This window comes from Peromyscus maniculatus, chromosome 4 (assembly GCF_049852395.1).
Source record: "Peromyscus maniculatus bairdii isolate BWxNUB_F1_BW_parent chromosome 4, HU_Pman_BW_mat_3.1, whole genome shotgun sequence".
Lineage (NCBI taxonomy): Eukaryota > Metazoa > Chordata > Mammalia > Rodentia > Cricetidae > Peromyscus > Peromyscus maniculatus.
In genome coordinates, this window is record NC_134855.1 from 158,753,072 (window position 1) to 158,766,905 (window position 13,834).

Consider the following 13,834-nt stretch of genomic DNA (forward strand, 5'->3'; position numbering starts at 1 on the left):
CTCCGGAGCGCAGGCACTTCCGGCAGCATCAGCTCTCGGCGGAAGTGCCGGTGGAGGGAGGAAGGCTAGCGCGAGGGCTTTGCTGGCGAGGCCGGAAGCTCTGTAGGTTGCGAGCACCGGCGGGAGGCGGGGCTGCGGCCCGCAGAGGACACGGCGGGATACTTGCAGTTCCCCTCTTGGCAGAGCCGAGGTCCTCCTCAGGCTCTCGGGAGGCTGTGGGGAGGCGTTGTCCTGAGCTCTGCTGACTGTTCTTCCCTCAGGTCTTGTCTGCCTTAGCGGTTCCAAAACTAGCCTGCGCGGGTAGGGATGGACGAGGACAACCTGGAGACTGCCCTGCAGACCTACCGGGCCCAGCTTCGGCAGGTAGAGCTGGCTCTTGGTGCTGGCCTAGACGCTTCCGAGCTGGCGGACCTGCGCCAGCTGCAGGGTGATCTGAAGGAGTTGATTGAGCTCACCGAGGCCAGCCTGTTGTCGGTCAGGAAGAGCAAGTTGCTGGCTACAGTGGATCAGGAGCACCCAGCACAGGAGGATGTTGAGTACTTGGCTTTCCAGAAGGCTATGGCGGAGGAAGTGGAGGTGCCCGTCGCCCCTGGGGATGACTCGGAGACGGTCGCTGGGAGCGAGGTGGCGCCGGGACCCACCTCCCATGCACAGGAAGAAGACGAGGAGGATCCAGATCAGGAGGAGCTGAGTGGTGCCAAAGTGAATGCCCCTTACCACAGCGCTTGGGGCACGCTGGAATATCACAACGCAATGGTTGTAGGCACTGAAGAGGCAGAGGATGGTTCGGCATGCGTTCGCGTACTCTACCTGTACCCTACCCACAAGTCCCTGAAGCCCTGCCCTTTCTTCCTGGAGGGAAAATGCCGTTTCAAGGAGAACTGCAGGTAAAACCATCTGCTATTAGTAATGAGGGGCACTCAAACAGGACCACCGCTGTGGCCTGCCTCCTTCACATCGTGTTCTCCACCCCGCAGAATTGTAAGAGAAGGGCGAGCTTCAAGTGGCTGACAGGCTTTACAGAAGTGTTCTCCGTGTGTTTACTTAGATTTTATTTCATTTTTTTTCCTTTTCTTTTTTTTAAAGATAGGGTTCTCTGTGTAGCCCTGGCTGCCCTGGAGCTCACCCTCTAGACCAGGCTGGCCTCGAACTCATATGCCTGCCTCTGCTTCCCTAGTGCTAGGATTAAAGGCGTGTGCCCCCACTGTAGATTTTCTTGCATTAAGCAACAAGTTGGAAAGGGCTTATGTTGGAAAGATGAAGCAACCCATCAATATTCTTCTCCAGGTTTTTTCCTTGAGACAGCAGTGTAGCCCAGGCTGGCCTTGAATTCCTGATCCTCCAGCCTTCATCTTCCAAGTGTTGGGATTACAGGTGAAGGCCACCACCTCTACCGTGCTCTGAACCCTCTTTTAACTCTAATTTTATGGCTGTGCTGAGTATGGAACCAGGCAACATACTACTCTGTACTTTAGTCCCATCCACAGCGCCCATAGTTTACTTACTTTACTAACTACTCCCATAGTTTAATTATGGAAGTTTTCAAACACATAATCTCTTGCTATTATTTACTCTACTTTCCCCTCCTGGACTACTTGAAAGCACAAGTTTCACAAGTTAAATGTGTTTTTTCTCCCTCAAGTACTTCAGAATGTAGCTGTAATCTTTAGTAATAATAATTAGTAAAACTTCTTAAGGATTTTAAGTAGGGCTAGATACTTTTGGAAGTCTGAGGGCAGAATCCAGAATCTATTTCCTTGTTCTTAAAAAAAAAAAAAAAAGATTGTTATTACATCATTATTTTATTATTTTTTACTTTTTTGATACTTTTCTCCAAGGATCCATAGGTTCCTTTGTTTTGTTTTGTTTTTGGAAAGGGGATTTGGTGCAGGGCTCAATATGTAGACCTGGCTGTCCTCGAACTGGCTATGAAGACCAGGCTGGCCTCCCACCTCTGGCTCCCAAATGCTGGGATTAAAGGTTCGCACCATAGCCTGGCTATTTTTGGCTTTTTGAGACAGTTTCTTTAGTAGTCCTGGCTGGCCTGGAACTCACTATGTAGACCAGGCTGGCCTGGAACTCACAGAGATCCATTGCCTCTGCCTCCCAAGTGCTTGGGATTAAAGGCATGCACCACCACTTTTGGCTAAGATTTATTTTTAATTATGTGTATTTGTGTGGGTATGTCCACATAAGTACAGGTGCCAGAAGAAGGTGTTGGATGTTCTAGAGCTGGAGTTACAGGTGGTTGTGAGCTGCCCAACATAGATTCTAGGAAACAAACTCAGGTCCTCTGCAAGAGCAGTATGCTCTCAACCACCAAGCCATTTCTCTAGCTCTATATATTTATTTTTCTTTTTAATTGTGTGTATGTGTCTGTGTTTATGAATAGGCATGTGTACTTGTGTATAGGTGCCTGAGGAGGCTAAAAGAATGTGTTGGATCTCCTGAAGCAGGAGTGACTGACAATGAACAACTTGGGTCTTACTCAAAAACATTACATACACATCTCTCCAACCTCCAGAGACCATCTGTATTCCTTGGTTTGTGGCTCCCTCACATCACTTTAAGCTCTTATTTCCATGGTTACATTTGTACTCTGCACATTTTATTTCTTTACTTTTTTGTTTAAGACAGGATCTCATGCAGTTCAGACTGGCCTTGAACTCCATATATAGCCAAAGATGACTTTGAACTCTTTATCTTCTTGCCTTTACCTCCTGCTTATACCTCCTAAGGGCCATGATTATAAGCATGTGCTACCTAGCTTGACTCTGCACATCTTTTTTAGTTCATAGTAGACTTGACATATCCCTTGCTCTCTTTCCTTCCTTCTCATACCAGTATGATAGTAATCAGTGTGCTCAATGGGTTTTCTCCAAGAAGACATATGTTCATGTGACCAGTGGCCACTTTATCTTCCTGCCATAGTTTTTGTGGAAAGCCTTGTGATGAGAGATTTAATACGTCTAAGTGCTTTCTCTAATTGACATATGTTCATTTCTCTGTGCAACAACCCTATACGTAGGCCCTGCACTCACATCATTTTATATAATTTTTGTTTTGTTTTGTGTGTGCACATGCATATACCATGGTGCTCATGTATAGGTCAAAAGATAGCTGTTGAGTATAGGCTCTCTTCTACCATGTGGGTCTTGGGAATTGAATTCAGGTCACCAAGCTTGGCAGAAAGTACCTTTATTTGTTGAACCATCTTGTCAACCTCCACCCCATTTTATAGATGGAGAGACAGACACCAAGACAGTAAGTGATTGGTCCAATGTTGCTGGCTCTGAGACCACTTTATCTGGAGCTGTTTTCAGTGTCAATTTTAGGGCAGAACTAAAGGCTGTAAAAACATCTAACACCATCTTGACCACCATCCAAGACTAATGAGTTCTTTTCTTGGATTTGCTTTAGATTCCCAAAAATAAATTGAAAAAAAAAAATGTTGAAGTATCTTTCTACCCCTAATTCCACCTATATTATTATAACTTCGGTGTATATCTTTCCAGTGTATAGTTTCCTCTGTAAACCCATGTATTTGGGCAATGGCATCTCAATAGTTAGTTGATAATTTTCACACATTTGCTATAACTAATCTCCATCTTCCTCTGCTCCTCTACAAAACAAGTGAGAAGTGTCCCTAGCAAGTGGGAATAGAATGCAGACCTTGGAGCTGCCCTGAAGTGGCACAGGTGAACTTATTTACCTTGTGTTGTAAAGTAAATTCAGATATAGGAACCAGAGTATAGGGAACTGTTGTAAATTGAACTCTGGCTGTCAAACTCAGATCACAACTGCCATTTGCCAGCCACCCCAGATTCCCTAACAAGAAGCAAGTCAAGTGGGCTTTTTTGCCTCATACCTCAGCCCAAAACAAGCTCCCTCCAACAGAAAAACCAACTTTTTGTGGGGTCGGTGGGGGTTGTTGGTGTTTGGTTTTTTACACAAGGGTAGATGTTGAGTCTCAGTTTCTCTGTGTAGCCCTAGCTGTCCTGGAACTTACTCTATAGACCAAACTGGCCTAGAACTCAGAGATACACCTGTCTCTGCCTCCCAGCTGTTAGCATTAAAAACTTTTATAATAAGCACTTGTGTTTCTGTAGCTTATATCTTGAGTGTCATTGTGATGTGACTATGACATTATAGTTCAATACTGTCCATTTTCTAAACCTGATTGTAGCTGAATCTAGCCATTTACACACTTCTCCAGGCCTTTCCTGCCCAAGTTCCTTATTGAAGAATCAGCCCCCTTGACTCATCACTCAACATATGTGCTAAAGGGCTGCATTTGTTGCTGTGGTTCCAGGGTATTAGCAACCAGACCACATCACTTGCTCAAACTGTTCAGTAAGACTAGGAGCATTTCATTTGTCAGGAGGCATGTTGTTTTTAACTACGTCTCTATCATTCTATTTTATCAATAAAGACTTGGGAGTCAGATGCTGGAATGAAAACCTGCTAGCTCAGAGAGGCACAGAACACATCCAGCTGCTTCCTCCTTTGTTGTCATTCCAGAAAGAGAGCTTTTCCTCCTCTGTCTCAAACAAAAAAGCTCCTCCAACTGGATCTTCCTCCCTTCTACTTCCTGTGCATCTCTCTCTCTCCTACCTCCCGACATACCCTCACTCTATGGTTACTTCCAGTCAACTGGTTGCTTGTTCTACCTCTTGACCTATGGAATGTTTTTATTCTATCCTATTTACATTAAGCAGGAAGCTCTTGGATTAAAGGTGTGTACTAGGGCTGAGCCACACCACAGCTAGAAGCAGGTTCCACCAATAAACATAGCAATCTTGGGGTTCATAGTGTGATCAGATATCCCACATTTCTCCCTTTTTGTGTAAAAAGGAAAGGTTTTAACTCTAACACAGTAAAACTATTTACAATAATGAAGCTATTTCTGCCAAGCTTTCTACAATGTCCAACTTGGTTGTATTTGGCAATTTTAGAATTAAGTATTTTTGAGTTCATGTTCTGTAAAATGTTCATATCAGTCTCATATGAACTCAGCAATTTGAATTTCCTGAGCAGTTTGTAGTTTGAATTAATCTTTCTATGGTGTTTGTCAGTTTAGTGGTGTTACCACAATCCAAGTAGATTCGTTGTTGCAGGGTCCCATTATCTTCTTGGAGACCTCAAAGGTGTTCATTGTTTGTGCAGAACCTGGTAGCAGGAGGGCTGGAGGTAGGTAATATTAGCCTGTTGTGGTCCAAGTCTCCAAATCAAACCAAGTAGACAACAAGAGGTTACTACAAGGCAAAATTTAATGCAGAGCAGCACAAAAGAAGCGGGGGGTAGGGGGCTGATTGGTCAGGGCCACAGAACAGACTTGGGAGCGGAACGGTGACCCCGAATGCCAGTTGAATCAAGTAAGCATAAAAATCATAAACATTTGTTGCCAAGTTACAGTTACAGTTTTTCACCAATCAGAATTTAGGGATTAGGGACTTTCTTGAGTGTCCATCATTGTCAACTGATATACAGTGCAAACCTTTCAGTCCAACCAATCAGATTCATTTGTTCTTTCTGTTGTTGGGAAAAGCCATAATGTTTTTAGAGAACTAAAACGCATAACAACGATTTCTGTGGTTTAAGGATATGGCGGGTCAGTTATTGGAAGGTTCCTAGCTCCCCTAGGGCCTAGGCACCTGAACTTTGTTTCACCCTACAGGTAAAATGGACTCTGAAATAAAAATGGCAGTACTTATGACAAGGTGCTTTTTGTCCATTCCCAACAACTCCATTTACTCTTTTTCTTGGGACAGTTTTCTCTCGATGATCCATCCTTCTTCAGATGTCTCACATGTCCAGTGGTCTCTGGATTCCTTAGTTGGATGCTTTTATTCTCCTGGAAAGATAAAAGCAAAACCCTGCCCCAATCCTAACTTTGAGGGGAGTCCTTTCTTGGCAGGTGTAGTTGGACTTTTTTGTCTGGACCGTTGATTCTCCAATAATGACACAGAGCGTAGGCAGAAGTTTCTGTTTTGCCAACAACTCCCAAATACCCAGCAGCCACTTCCCAAATTACTACACAGAAGCTTGTATTATTTATAACTGCTCGGCCACTAGCTCAGGCATATTACTGACTAGCTCTTACACTTAAATTAACCCATAATTCTTATCTGTTTAGCCATGTGCCTTGGTACCTTTTCTCAGTTCAGCATTCTCATCTTGCTTCCTCTGCATCTGGCTGGTGACTCTTGACTCTGCCCTACCTCTTCCTAGCATTCTTAGTTGGGTCACCCCACCTACATTTCCTGCCTGGCTACTAGCCAATCAGCATTTTATTAAACCAATTTGAGTGACAGATCTTTACAGTGTATAAGAGAATCATCCCACAGCAACGGAGATTTATTATTAATTATGAAAGCTTGGCTGATAGCTTAGGTTTGTTTCTAATTAGCTCTTATAACTTAAATTAACCTGTATCTTTTAATTCTATATTCTTTTACGTGGCTCAGTTACCTTTACTCTGTATTGCCCTGCTTACTGCTTCCTCTGCATCTGGTGTCTCTGCCCTTCTTCATCCTCTGTGCCTAAAAATCCTGCCTAGCTATTGGTTGATCAGTTTTTTATTAAACCAATCAGAATGACGCATCTTTGTAGTTTACAAAAAGGTTATCCCCTTTTTGTCTAAATGAAAAAAAAAAAAGGTTTTAACACAGTAAAACTACATACAATTAGAACAATTATCAGGTAAGAATTATATTTTCAATGTCCAGTCTATTTGTATTTGGAAAATTCGGAGAAAGTACTGTATTATCTATCCTGTCTTAGTCCAAATTTTTATACCTAAACCATTTTCTATTATAACTTGTATTACAATCTCAAAACTATCTCTTTAGACCTCAAAACATTCTCCTAGATAAATAATTTAATCTTTTATGTCTCTCAAACCCATACATTTTATACCTCTTTTGTGAGTTTCTTTTCTGAATTTGGTAACAAAGAAAACTGTGACTATAAATATTTCATCTTCAACTCCATCAGAGACCCAAGAATGACATAATATTACTCGAGTAAACAGAAAGTACAGAGCAAACAACTTCTAAAAATATAGAAATGACAGAAACAGCTGGCTACCTGGACAGTCACCCAAGGTTCCTCTGTAACATTGGTGCATCTGTCTTGGACCTATACGCCTAGAATATCTGGTAGACTTTTCTGTGAAGCAGGAATTTTGAAGGTTTGTCCTACATTGTCTTGGCAAAGTTCAGCAGACGTTTTCCTTTGTGTCCTGGTTATCCAATTTAGACATTATACTCTCAGCAGTCGAGGCAAGGGCAGTTTCTTGGTGCCCATCATCCTTTTTTGAAGTTAATTGGTGCTGCCAGGAGCAGACATGTCACACTGTCATGAAAAGCCTTATGATATTAAAACAGTTTAAATGCCATATTCTGTAGATCTTTGAAGTGTTTGAAGACCATCTATCTATTCAAAATATATCTGTTTGACCTTGAAAACGTACCTAACATGACTATAAGTCTGATTGTTATAGATGACTAACTACTAACCTGTGTTTCTTTAATATCCTAAATAGCTTTCAAAGTCTAAAACTTTATATAACCTTTGAAAATGAACTGCATAGGTACAATACCTTAAATAAGAGTAGAAACATATATACAGTATAACAAAAATAACTTTAAATTTTTATCAATATATAAAAATCTATACCAATGTAAAATATTTGAGACTAGTGGTTGTTTAAAAGTAGACTCAACAATCCACCCTTTTCACCCATCATTTCTATACTATATCCTTTTTCCCTTCAGAAAGAAATACCTGAATCTAACATCCTTTGTTTAGCTTTCTCCCTGACAATGACCAGTAACAATTTGTAAACAACCCCCCTAAGTGAAGACAAACATCCATAATCCACCAAACAACCAAAAACCACCTACCCCACCTCTTGGGAATGTGGGTGTTATATTCTCTAGACTGCTCCTTGTCTGGGTGTGCTGGCATTATTAGGGGACCCTGGGAAAATTGGGATAATGGTCCTGGGAGAGCTAGCCATAACATTTGTTGTCCAGTCTCTGTGCAATGGGAAAGCACAAGACTTAATCTCCAGCCCTGGCTAGAATAGTCTGTGAGGCTGGAACATCTCAGCCAGGAGCCTTGAAGATTTTCTGAATGCAGAATTCTGAGGATGCTGCAACAGAGGCATCTGAGAATCTGGATCACCTGAGCCACCCATTTCCATTGGTGTCTAGTTCCCTTGCTCTGAAAACACATAAACTTTCAAAAGTAGCATACATATCTTCATTAACACAAGTATGGAGTGTGCAGTGTGCACAAGTCAATTAAAGATTTTTTTATTCTGTGTTTGAGCAGATAAACTATATATCACTTGTCTTGTAGGTTTTCTAGGTTTATTTCTTTATGTCTGTAACCAGGATTTTCAGGGGGTCTCCCCTGACCAAATTTGTTCTCTATCAACCTTGAATGAATCTACAGCCTCTTGTTTTCTGTGGAAACAAAAACATAATCTCTTTCCTCAATGCAACATATTTTTTGACTTCCATTTTGAAGTTAATACATTTTTTAAATGTATAGGTTAGTTTAATTTAGCAGTTTGCATAATCCAGTGTCTCTCAGCAGCTATTGTTAACTCATTAGCAATCAAAACATTTAAAGTCAACAAGAAGGATCCAAACTCTATTTATTTTCTATCTTTACATGGTTTATTCTTTTTATATTTTATTCTCTTTTTAAAGACTTTATCTTCTTTTTTAAGCTCACATACATTTTTTTAAACACAATGTAATCTGTTTAGAGGATTTCTATGTCTTGACCTGGCTTTACTAAGGCTGTGCAGTGTTTTCTAACTGTATGAGACAATCTTTTGTTTTGTTTTTTAAGACAGGATTTCTCTGTAGCTTTGGAACCTGTCCTGGAACTTGCTTTGTAGACCAGACTGGCAGAGATCCACTTGCCTCTGCCTCCCAAGTGCTGTGCCACCACCACCTGGCATGAGATAATTCTTAAACTGCTATGTCAGCCACCATACAGCTCAGCTTAGTGCATGGCGCTGGTGGCTGACTCCATCCTGTAGGCAGTGGCCAGTAAATGCTGAGCACCAGCCCACTTGAGAGACCTCAAGACTAGAAAACCATATCCGGCTCCTTGTCTAGAACTTTTCTTAGGCCCTATGTTTGGATTCAAGCCCTCATGGTGGATGTTATATGTAGTTGGGCTTTTCTTTAGGCCACCAGCTCAGAAAAAAACACAGAAAGACATAATTATGAGAGTTCAGCAGATAGCTTAGGCTTGTTTCTAACTAGCTCTTTTTTTTTTTTTTTTAAAGATTTATTTATTTGTTATGTATACAGTGTTCTGTCTGCACATATACCTGCAGGTCAGAAGAGGGCACCAGATCTCATTACAGATGGTTGTGAGCCGCCATGTGGGTGATGGGAATTGTACTCAGGACCTTTGGAAGAACAAGCAGTGCTCTTAACCTCTGAGCCCTCTCTCCAGCCCCCTAACTAGCTCTTATAACTTAAATTAACCTATATCTTTTTTTTTTTTTTTTTTTTTTTTTGGTTTTTCGAGACAGGGTTTCTCTGCATAGCTTTGCGCCTTTCCTGGAGCTCACTTGGTAGTCCAGGCTGGCCTCGAACTCACAGAGATCCACCTGGCTCTGCCTCCCGAGTGCTGGGATTAAAGGCGTGCGCCACCACCGCCCGGCATAACCTATATCTTTTAATCTACATTCCTTTAAGTGACTTGGTTACCTTTACTATGTATTGCCCATGTTGCTTCCTCTGTGTCTCCTGGCATTTCTGCCCTTCTTCCCAGTGTCCTCTGTGCCTGAAAATCCTGCCTAGCTATTGGCCATTCAGCTTTTTATTAAACCAATCAGAGTGACACATCTTCATAGTGTACAAAAACATTATTCCACAACAGGCAGGTTATATCTTTGCTAGGGCAAAATGTTTTTTGGCAACAGGAAAAGTATTGTCTTTCAAATCCCTAGAAGCTGAATATTTTCTTCCTGAAGAGGCCAATCTAGATGCCAAGATTTTGGTGAGATTATTGTTACATCTGCCCTTAGTAAACCTACAATTGCAATGCCTTTGTATTTTTAGCTTTGGTCTCTGATCATTTATAGCAGTTTGCCAAAATACTTGTTTTCTGGTCTCTCCTGAAGTTTTTTGTTTTAGCTACTGAAGCTGTTCTGTCCTTGATTACATCCAAAGCAGTATTGTTTTTTTAAACAACAGACAGGCATTAAATCTTTTAATTACTCTGTGGATGAGTTTCTCTGATGTTGACAGGGAATGATTGAATTGAATTTGTATGAATGGGCCTTTGGAAGGCTCCTTTGGAAGGCTCCAGTGGCAAAGGGTTACCTTGCCTGTCCCTTGTTGATTTGCATTTATTAGTCTAATGCTGGCCTTTTCCACACCTTCTGCATACTCCAAGAAGACTGGGGTCTTCTGTGTGGATTATTTCTAGAAAAAAACATTGTTTCTAGGAACATCTTGTCTACAAACCCTTTTCAAATGGCCTTGCTTACCACAATTACAACAACTGATGCTTTGATTTTTTTCTTTTTTTTTTTCTTTTTTTTTTTTTTTTGTTTTTTTTGTTTTTTTTTCGAGACAGGGTTTCTCTGTGTAGCTTTGTGCCTTTCCTGGAGCTCACTTGGTAGCCCAGGCTGGCCTCGAACTCACAGAGATCCGCCTGGCTCTGCCTCCCGAGTGCTGGGATTAAAGGCGTGCGCCACCACGCCCGGCGCTTTGATTTTTTCTTAAAACTTAGAAATTCGGGGCTGGAGAGATGGCTCAGAGGTTAAGAGCACTGACTGCTCTTCCAGAGGTCCTGAGTTCAATTCCTGGCAACCACATGATGGCTCACAACCATCTGTAATGAGATCTGGTGCCCTCTTCTGGCCTGCAGTCATACATACTGTATACAAAATAAATAAATCTTAAAAAAAAAAAAAAAACTTTTAGAAATTCTATCAGAGTAGCATCATAAATGTGAGATCCAATATCAGCTGTATTTCTTTTTTTCCCATTAAGTATATTTTATTTAAATTTTTTTTCTTTTTTCAGAGTATAATTTCTCATTAGCAATTCTCACAGTAGGAAAACACTTTATTACTCAGTCTTTTATTTGTGGACAGTTATTTTCTGCACAAGTGACACTTATGTGTAGAGTAAGTGTGTTTGGAATCTGTCATATTTTTACCCACCTACAAAGGAGAACCCCCTAAATTGAACTTCTCTAAATTCAACTTTCTTTGATTTCCTTCCTAAGACTTAAAAAAAAAAATAGTAATTTGAGATATCAACACCTCCTGATTTGAAGTTCCCTAGATTCTGAGCCATCAACAGCTGGTGTCAACTGAACAGAGTGGGAGGTTCCAAATGGAATACTTTTCAATTTCATTCAAAATCTATGAGTAATGAATAAATAGTCCTTCCCCTCCTAGTCCAAATAGAGAAGTCTCCTCTTATCCCAACAGGAAAAAACTGAACTCTCCTCAAGAAACAGTAGTTAAAGACAACATGAGCTCATGAAATGTGCAGTTACACTGTGAGTCTTGTGAGTGGCAACCACCAACTCAGTGGAATATGGAGCCCAGACTCATGACTAGTTGAACCTAATTCCTCTCAAACCTTTTCCTCAACAAATGAATTATGAAAATAACCATGTAATTAGAAGGAATTCTGCCCATCAATGGACTTATCCCTCATTCCCTCCTCATTGTGAGTTGAATGGCATTGAGAGAGCAGAGGCAATAAGGCATACAATCTAAGGTGTTGCACTGAAGAGGTCAGCGCTTCCACAGCATAGCAGCTGCTTTGCAGATGTGGTCGTTGAAACAGCAAAGTGCCACAAAGGTCAAACATTGTGGTCGTTGAAACAGCAAAGTGCCACGAAGGTCAAAGCTGAGACTGCCAAGAGGCCTGCCTTGATAGCCTTCCTTGGTGAGTCCCCATGAGTATAGACAGTCACCACTTGTCCAAGGCCCCGGTGACTGTGCAGGGTGAGGGCTGCAGCCAGGGATTAGTTCACCACAGAGCAGGGACTCAAATACCCAGCTGGAAGCAGGCCCAAGAGCAAAACACTGACAACCCTCTTGCTAGTCCAGTGGAGAGATGCAGCTTTGGAACCAGAATGGTAGCTTGGTCATAGGTGAATGTACTGTGTGCCATACCATCCTGGGGTAGGCTGGTCCTGGAGAAATGCTGAGACATAAGCAGGTTTGACCACCAGGCTTTTAAGTAACAGAGCTCGGTCTCCTTGGCCACTGCAGAGGACACCCAGCTTTAAGAGAACCACCATGTTGCTTATCTCAGCTGTATTTCTAATCCATTTACCTATTGGTTCTGATCTTGCCTTTAATGGCCTAATCACCTTTTTGCATTCTGAACCAGCATTTTCAAAAGCCAAAGAGTGGATTAATACTTGTCTGATTTCTGGATCTGCTATTAGTCTAGTTACAGCTGAAGTCAGTCTTTGCAAAAAATCAGTGAAGGCTTCTTTTGGGCCTTGTATAATTTTAGTAACTGACTCAGACCTCTTTCTTGCTTCTTCAACCTTATCCCAAGCATTTAAAGATGCTAAATGGCATAGTGCCAAGGTGTGGTCATCAAATGCCTTTCCATTTCAGCATATTGGCCTACAGCTAGCAACTGATCTTGGGAAATATTAATGACTCTAGCACTATTTCATTGTTCTATGGCCCTAGCTTTCTGCTTCCACTATGTTCGCCATTGTAACTGAGGATCAGCTTCCAATATTACTGTTGCCAAATCTTTCCAGTCTTGGGGGATAATTCTGTTCTGAGTTGCCCATGAATTTAACAACTGCTTCACATAGGGTGAATACATACCATATTAAATGACCACTTCCTTAAATCTAATATTTCTATAGAATTCCATTTAACTTCTTGATAACCTTAGGGGTGTCTATCATCTCCTGGTAGTTCTTGTATAGAAATTGGATAAACTAAGGTTGGTTTTCTAATAACTTTGGGTTGCTCCTCTTCAGTTTTATCATGTGGTGGCATGGTAGGTTCTTGACTAAGTTCCTCTGTCTGTGTCTGAGTACTTTTCCTTTTTTTAAATTTATAACATATTTGGCACAAAAAACCCTCCACTAAGGATAAAATATGAATTACCAGACTGATAGTACTTATTAACCAGTATTATGTCAATCTCAGTTAAGTCATTTATCTTTTCATTTTTCTGCTTCTATTTTCTTTCTTTCTTTCTTTCTTTCTTTCTTTCTTTCTTTCTTTCTTTCTTTCTTTCTTTCTTTCTTTCTTTCTTTCTTTCTTTCTTTCTTTCTTTCTTTCTTTCTTTCTCTTTCTTTCTTTCTTTCTTTCTTTCTTTCTTTCTTTCTTTCTTTCTTTCTTTCTTTCTTTCCTTTCTTTCTTTCCTTTCTTTCTTTCCTTTCTTTCTTTCTTTCTTTCTTTCTTTCTTTCTTTCCTTTCTTTCTTTCTTTTGGTTTTTCGAGACACGGTTTCTCTGTGTAGCTTTACACCTTTCCTAGAACTCACTTGGTAGCCCAGGCTGGCCTCGAACTCACAAAGATCCACCTGCCTCTGCCTCCCGAGTGCTGGGGTTAAAGGTGTGCGCCGCCGCCACCCGGCCTGCTTCTATTTTCAAGCCATCTAAAGTAGCAGTATACAGGCTTCTAACACTCTGCATCGTGATATTTTCTATCATTAACGTGGGAAACATTTTTCCTTTAAATATTACTTAACTCTCTCCTTAACAACTTCCCAGGTGTCTTACTAAATCTGATGACTTCTCAGTTTGTTCACCACTGGCGTAATTTCTCTGTCCATGTGGTCATGTCATAAGTT

The 13,834-nt window shown here is 41.2% G+C and overlaps 1 protein-coding gene across 2 annotated transcripts in view; it reads left to right on the plus strand.

Annotated features, from left to right (window-relative positions):
* The first annotated feature begins 35 nt into the window (after positions 1 to 35).
* The window catches only part of Zgpat (zinc finger CCCH-type and G-patch domain containing), a 34,079-nt gene continuing 20,280 nt past the window's right edge, over positions 36 to 13,834 (plus strand). Inside the window, exon 1 of one of the 2 annotated variants that reach the window (XM_006994603.4) lies at positions 36 to 887. In XM_006994603.4, the coding sequence (XP_006994665.1) occupies positions 307 to 887 (581 nt within the window). In that variant the 5' untranslated portion in view covers positions 36 to 306. The remainder of the gene's footprint in view (positions 888 to 13,834) is intronic. The other variant, XM_042276979.2, reaches the window with a different exon arrangement.